Here is an 8,271-nt window from a genome sequence, read left to right on the forward strand (position 1 = left end):
CAATTACAAATAAAAAAATTCAAAGAAATAATTATTTTCATTTAATTATTAGATACTACTTGATAATTATTTCTAAAAATTGATAAAAATTTGAAAGGTACAATTGTCAAAACTGAAATTTCAAAAAAAGATTTCTCAATATTCATATTTGAATCCCTTTATACCGAAACACCATTATTCCTCAAGTCGAGAATCTTTCAACAATGTTATTTCATTGATAAACACGTCTGCAACGTGTTTCAATACACCGTATAAAATTTGTAAATCCTGTTGTATCATATTTTCGTTTCGAATGTGTATATATTTTTCGCTGTCTTTTTCAGGTTAGTCGAGATGAATGGTTTTCACTGTGGGAAGAATACGCGAAAAATCCATCGAGCCCATCCGAATGGCAACAGGCGTACATGTCTGTGACGTTCCAGTTGTTCGATGCGTCTGGTAAGTTTATTATCCTCTCAGTTTTCCAGAATCATGAGAAAAAAAAAGGGATTCTAAATGCCCTCTTTCCAATATATTCAGACGGTTCGTAAAATATTTATGGAAAAATTTTGGGAAACGAGGTCGGGCAGAAAGTTTCCAAATAATATATACGATGATCGATATAGAAATAAAAGAAGTTTCCACTCGCAACGTGCGGTACTGAATTTTACGGAATATGTTTCTTGTTTATACGATAAAAATATATATACATGTATCCGGTAAGCTGTATTTATTATAATAAACTGAAATTTTAACAAAGCTACGTCATACCAGCCGAAAGTAATATATTGAGGTAACCGAAAGTAACATTTGAAAGTAGTAAATATATTGAGAGAAATTCGATTTTATTAGAGAAAATTAAGTTTCTTAGGAAGGAGAATACTTTCAGAATTTTCTCGAAATTTTCTCGAAATTTTCACTCAAAATTTCGTTAAATTGGAATTTGGATCAGGGCTCTGTATACTTAGGGCAGATTAGAAGAATATACTTTAGGGCTATTTGGCAATTACATACATTGCAAATTAGGGGGTTAATTTTAGAGAATAACTATTCTGTGTTTGGAGCTTTTTGGGCCCGCAAATGAAAATCAGGGCCATTCTTGTATAAACAAGTATTTAACCTTGTGTAAGTATTTAAATTTGGCGAATCCACTTTAGAGTTCATTTCACATTAATATTGGCAATTATCATAATTTAGAATACTCGTCGAAATAAGATAACACCACAATTTTTGAAGTTCTGTTAATTTATATTATTGTAGTGTGACATTAGAAGAAAATATAAAATGAAAAGTTTTTAACCAAATTTAGAAGTCGAAGTCAGAGAGTTTATTTGTTCCATGCAGCAATGACAAGCACCGGACAAGTGCCTATTTCGTCTAATTGTAAAATTTTCCCCTGTCTGTCTATTTAACGAAAGCAGAGTTTCTTTACTTACAAACAGCTGAATCTGTCTATTTCACTGTAACAGCATACTTCTTTAAAAAAATCTTCAGTTAAAAAAATTCTGTCTAACGCAGCAAACATAATCGACCAATTATCGATAGAAAGAAAACTGCAAAACTGTCGTATATGTGATTTCGAATAAAAAAAAAAAAAACCCCCAGAGTGATTATTAACGAAAAGTTGTATCGTCCATCAGGTGACAAATCGATCGACGAGAACGAATTCTGCAACGTGTGCAGATACCACGGTGTACCAGAAGCTGAGGCCAGGGAAGCTTTCAAAAAATTAGGAGTCGTAAGTGGAAAATCGGGGGACAAAAATTCCCACGAAAGCAGACAATCATAGGAAAACGTCCAATCTGAATTTGAATCGTTTCTTTTTGTACAGGGTCAGGAAATAACCTGGGATAAATTCACCAACCTCTGGAAGCAATATTTCTCCTCGGACGAGCCGACCGCAGCCGGAAACTTTATTTTCGGAAAAACTTCCTTCTAACTTGCTTTGTTCCGCAGGAAACCGAGAAAAACCGTGCATATATATTACACACTTCCTTGCGTCGCATTCTGCTGTCCGTTTTGCTTGATTTCTCGCGGTCAATTTACCCCGTTCTTCCCAAAGGATAACGAATCGAGCCAGGCTTTCTACTCTTATGTTCGACAACGAATAAAGGCGATTATTTAATTTTCCCAAAACGAACAAAAACAAACATTCACATGAAGGATCTCGAAACGAACGATTTGCACAGAGCAACTTCTTTCCGTTCCTCTTTCTCCCCAAATTTTCCTTTTCGGCGATTGTAAATAATCGTCCGCGCCGTGAGCAGGAGGAACTCACGGATCAAGACAATGCGTTCGACAAATACAAAAACTACCATCCCCTCGCGCAACAGCGAGAATCCTTCCGCCGTTATCGTGAAAAATTCGTAACGGTGATAAAGTATAATCTCACTGTATGTTTGTATCTGTAGCGTATTTTAAATGTAAGGAAACGAACTATAATACAATAATTGTGACCTGTGCAAGTCTCCTTCACGTCCAATGGCAAGATCGTTGTGCTTTCAAAGCGGCGGCGCGTATCGAGCGATCCCGATCGTATCGATCGTTCGATTTTCTGGCAGAGCAGAGAGAGAAAAAAAAAGAAAACAAATATTTCCCTCCATTGTTGAACAGACGATATTTTCAGAGTTTAAAGCGAAACTTGTTCTGGATAAAGATACCCGTATATACAATATGTATGTACAGGACGGGCCGCGACGGCTGGTACAATCGGGCAAAGGGTGATTCTACGTGTAAAAATAAAAGGCAGATATAGAATAAAAATTTTTTTCATAAAAAGCACAGCTCTTGGAGAAAACGAACGAAAGAGAATTTAATTTGAATATTCGTCGAGCGCAGTTACATTTCACCCTCGGTAACCTGATTTTTCTTCGTTCGAGTTGACTTCTTCCTTTACATTTTGATGGGAGAAGAAAGAATACATGTAAAATGGAATTATTATAAAAAATGTAGCAATTGTGATTTTCGAAATTGTAATTATTGCAGAAAAATTGGCTGGTAATAATGGAACAGTACAACTCTATAGTGCAATAATATAAATGAGACTAAAAAATTTATTAAAAATAAACGAATGAAAATTATGATAAATGGATACGTAAATTCTAAGTTACACGACGTTATAGAGGGTTAATTTTTTTTTGAATTTATGCTCGCACTAATAAGCAATGTTGTGTCATGATGAATACTGATAACACATTTGTCAACGATTTCTTTAATTTACATTTACACCACTGGACGAATTGTTGAAATTGACGTGTTTGCATATAAAAATCCTTGCTATTTTTCAATCAGAGTGGTGGACTGACGATACTGATTTTTGAATCATGACTTATGTGAGTTTCGACTATTTACTGTTTAACATTTGTATTTGGTAATCGTCGGTGTTAAATTGAAACTAAAGTTGCAGCAAAAATACAAATTTAACAGAAATACAGTTCTTCCTTGGTCACACCTTGCAACCATAATCTGCGCCATGAGCATGACTCCCCATTATAAGGCAAAGAGTTCACTGTGTGAAAATTTGTACGTTTTTTTCTCTTAATTACAAAAGATTTACGTTGTCTCTTCTTTTTTACACTGTTTCTCAAACTATTTTTCAAAAATGTAACATTACCACTGTTCATCAACGTAAACATATGAACAGAAGTAAATTTCACAGCGAATCTTTAAATGGAACTTTTTCGAAAAGTAAGTTTCTTATGAAAGAAATTGTTACTCTATAATTTTGATCTACTCTTGCACGTAAAATTACTATCTTCCCCATTAAATCGGCTCACCCTGTACATGTATAAATGATAGTTTCAGCGTTTTCGTGTAACGTTGGAAAAAAGAGTCGACGTGAGAAAGTGATCAAAAGAAAAAAATAAAAAAAAAACATATATATATATATATATACAAACGTTGGCTTAATTATCATGTAAGAAGTATCGCAGGATTGAAGTGGTATATTTTAAACGAGTTTCGATATCGCCCTAAATGTGTCTTGTGTAGACATTATATTTACGCTGTTATACTGGCAAAAAAATAAACAAAAAAGAGACATAAGTATACCTACAAAAATATATATCTATATTTGAAAGGTCAGAGTTTCCAATGAATAATTATAATTAAAGAGGTTTTTCAATTTTAATCGATGTTCACTTGAAGCTGCAGTCGAACAACTGAACAGTTGGTACGTATTTCAATTTTAAGATATTTAATCAATTATTGCCCGATTCTTTGATCAGATTTCATTGCAAACGCTATTTTCTTCTTGTTCATTTTCAACAAGAGAATTTCTCCTAATCAAATTTGCATAATTAAAACTTGACGAAAATTTTTGTTTTACTCTATTATTTCTGTCGAAGATGCATCCATTGCTGGCTTTTTTATTTGTATACAGAAAATTTGTTCAACTTGGCGCGATTTATGTATTAAATTCTACTATGCAAATGAATCTTTGCTTTAATTTTCTACGTTCAATAGTAAGGTTTGTTAATTGAATTTTACAATATGGAGAAAACTAATAGTAACATGGGTGAAAAATAAAAAAAGACGCCAGCCAAATGGATTAAAACAAAATAATGAAAGATATTGATAATAATTTTGTGGGCAACAGAATTTTAACGAATTTGAATGAAACCAAAAATATGAAAATAAAATACTCACATTCGTATTTGTACGATTCGCATTTGTTCCCATCTAAATTACAATTTTCTACTGGTTTGTGCTTTTTAATTATTCTCTGTTCGATGCTGTTAATTGTTTTACAATTAGCAAGAAAATTTTCATTAGAAGAAATTATGAAATTATCTGTACGAATACGACTGGGAGAGGTTTAAGTTTAGTTGTACTCGTCGAAACATTCATGTGCTTCAAGGTATCGAACAATAACGTTACTTCGCGATTTAATATAATCTGTCATGTAATTCTGAATGTATAATAAAAGGAAATTGAAAACAGTAACGCGGGAATTGATTTCCTCGATTTTCAATCGGTGTGAGGCGCGGATACAATAAATAACAGAACTGTGTTAAACTATGGTAAAAGTTTCTAAACTTTGCTGTCACTTATCAATTTAATTTCATTAAATTAATGAAAAAGGTGGATTGCAAATGTTCTTTAATTCTTTAATTATTATGTTTGGAAAAAATTACTTTAAAATCTTTCTGCGAGGATTTACGCATTGGACAAAGATGTCACAGTGGTTCCTCGTTCCAGTCATTTCTATATTTCTATGTACGTATAAGACTTTTATAATTATAAAAATATTGTGATAAGAGAAATCTTTGTAAGAAAAGTATAATATCCCAAATTAGGAAATAGGAACACTTAAAATGAATTTTTGTTTTGCGATCTTGAAAATAATTTCTTGGTTAAATTATCTTCAATTATTTCGTGAAAAATTGACTGATATGCCTAATAAACACACGCATTTGCACTTTTCTTCAATGTTACACAAATTCGTTAGATTGCCGTCGTAATGTATTTCGAAGTGATAAATTTATCACGTTACTCTAATTTACAGTTACGCAAAAAATTAACTCTGACACGTGAAAAACGATCTCCTTTTAAATTTGCATTAAAATGCATTCACGATTCATGCAGAGAACCGCTGTGACATTGTGCCGAGTGCACGAGCACTCAACGCCTATCAAAGTTGTTCTTTTTCGAAGAATTCCACAAAGAATAAAAAAAAAAAAAAAAAGAAAAAAGAACAAATTTATTTTACCGGCTTTGTTCACATTTTGCTACGAACAATTATCTGCTATTTATTGTGCTGCTAATTAAAGCGACGTACAATAGACACTTATAATTGTCAGTGGAATGGTGTTCTTTTTGTATTATCACGTGAAAAATACATTCAGACACAGCAGAAAGTCCGAGATTACTTTATAATTAATGCAAATCGCGCGGAACGAAGCGAGCAACTTCGACAAGTGTTTACAAAGAAAGAACTTTATCGGCGAGAAACTTTATATCGGAGACGGAGCGGACGTTCAATTTGTATAGCTGGTGGAAGCGATACAGCGCGGTCGTAATAAGCAGCAACACCGATAGACGTAGCTGCACTCAGGGCTGTGCGTTATTTCTGAATTCATATTTAAAATTTCTGCTTGCAATCTTTCGTTTAAGATACACACATCGAGACCAAAATTCAAAGGAGAGCTCTTACTGTTGCTCAGATATCCGAATCTTGAATATTCGAGTACTCGGATAGCTACTCAATTTATACTCGAGTATCCGAGTATTTGGGTACTCGTGTAATTTCTAGTTCAATGAGTCTATCGGATACAAAATATCAGTGTGGAACAGTCTCCTATAAGCAAGTACTGTGCAAAGCTGAGGAGTTTGCTCCTGGAAGGAATTCTGGTCACCTAAAGCCACCTTCTCTAACACAATCACAAAAACAGGGCACGTGTATTGTCATTATTGGCTGGCGTGATAACATCGACGAATCAGATCATTTAAAACGAGCAAAGTGCCCTTGTTGCCCCTGTGCTGCCCCGCGGGCAAACTCCCGAGCACCACACAATACTGTGAAGCTATTTAGGAAGAAGTCACGAGGAAGAAATACGGGTCTAATTGGGTTAACTGTGTTCACATTTCAAACAGAAATTAAATCTTTCTAGTTTATAATTAAAAATAAGTAAAGGCACCTGTCCAGTTGAGAGTAAAACTATCGCGAATTGCTATCGAGAGTCAAATTTATCTGTACTGTGCTGATGGAGAGTTGGATATACAGTCTGAGAGTACTCTCGAGGGCAACTACCGTAAAAAACTCTCAGATGGACACGTACCCTTAGTCTGTGCCGCCAAGAATCTAAATTTTGGGCGGGGCAAAGACGAAAGTGGGCGGGGCAAAGACGAAAGTGGGCGGAGCAAACACCTCACTAGCCGTCTTCGCATCTCTGCACAGTAGTTTGACGCTATATCGGTTCCACCGGCTATACGCGTGTCGCTAGTAATTTTCAGATGCGAGACATGGATTTTTGTCCCTCCCTGGAGGGCATGACAGTATTGTAAAATTCTCTTTGGTGTTTGCTTTCATCATCAATCACTGCCCATTGTGAAGATATGTGTGCAAATACGCGCGTCGAAACGGTAGAACATGTAAATAGAGTCAGGCACAATCTGTTAGAAGTTAGAAGCGGCTGCACGAGGCACGACGATAAATCCTGACCCATCGTTTATTATAGTGGTTGTTGTAACGGAAGAAGAAAATTCGCGAAAAAGTATGACAATTTGTTGCGACGCTTTAAAATCACCCTGGGAGTGAATCTTATTGGGGAAAAAGATAACTGTGGCCGTCGGTTGCTCATGAACGCACGTGATATTGCTGTTTGGAATAGATATTATATGGTGTTACTGACTGTTTGTGAAACGTGCCGATAACGGCAGGAGTGAAATTATGTAAAAAGTCAAGTGCATGTTAATTCGTTAAATAAAGGTGTCTCTGAACGTCAACATTACTGTGTTTAATTTTACCAGTAAAATATGTTTTTTTATTCTTTATTCTGTTACTGTTTGTAGTATAGATGTCTCTGAACGTCAACTGTGTCTATTTTTATTAATTTTTCCTGTGAAATATCTTTTTTTGTTTCCTGTTAATGATCATAGTATAAATTAGTTTAATTGTTGATATTAAGAAGATTGTTTTGTTAATACTTTAGATACTAGACTGAATAATTGGACTTTATAACTTATGCAAAATACATTTTTCAGATCATACAATAGTGTATAGTACTTATAAATGTTGACACATTTGGTAATTATTGAAAAAATGTGTGGTACTAATAAATTTGTATTATTTTATTATGAATAGAGTTATTGAATTTAGAAACAAAGTGTTTATTGTTCTTTAAGTAAGATATGATAAGGAAAATCCATATTTCTGTATATTTGTTTTATACATGTTTAATTATGTTGTACTTATATTGTATGACTGTCTTGAATTGTTTTATAACCTTTTTTCATTTAATTAATTAAAAGCTTGTTTTTAAGCTAGCTTATCAAATAAAAATGATTAATAATTTACATTAAAGCTTTAAATTATCTTTGTACTTTCTATAAAATTGATTTATTACATTTTAAAATTTATCAATTCTAATGTCTTGTTTTATTTTATATCTTCTTATATTAAGAAAATTAATGTTACTGAACTGACTAAGATTCATTATGGATATTGATATAAAAGTGTGTAATAAAAGGTGTGAATAATATAATATTTGTTTCTCTTTTAATAAATGTATTTAGACTGAACATGTCTCATCTGCTGCTTTATATTTCAAATCGTTCAATCTTAAAAATAGA

At 33.5% G+C, this 8,271-nt stretch overlaps 1 protein-coding gene across 2 annotated transcripts in view; it reads left to right on the forward strand.

Moving 5' to 3' along the window:
* LOC108572674 (calexcitin-2) overlaps positions 1-2,782 on the forward strand; it is a 75,851-nt gene extending 73,069 nt beyond the window's left edge. For both annotated transcript variants that reach the window (XM_017934942.1, XM_017934941.1), the window contains exons 5-7: positions 324-438; positions 1,620-1,717; positions 1,811-2,782. In XM_017934942.1, coding sequence (XP_017790431.1) covers positions 324-438; positions 1,620-1,717; positions 1,811-1,918 — 321 coding nt within the window. In that variant the 3' untranslated portion in view covers positions 1,919-2,782. The remainder of the gene's footprint in view (positions 1-323; positions 439-1,619; positions 1,718-1,810) is intronic.
* The last annotated feature ends 5,489 nt before the right edge of the window (positions 2,783-8,271 follow it).

This window comes from Habropoda laboriosa, unplaced genomic scaffold (genome assembly GCF_001263275.1).
Source record: "Habropoda laboriosa isolate 0110345459 unplaced genomic scaffold, ASM126327v1 scaffold22, whole genome shotgun sequence".
Classification (NCBI taxonomy): Eukaryota; Metazoa; Arthropoda; class Insecta; order Hymenoptera; family Apidae; genus Habropoda; species Habropoda laboriosa.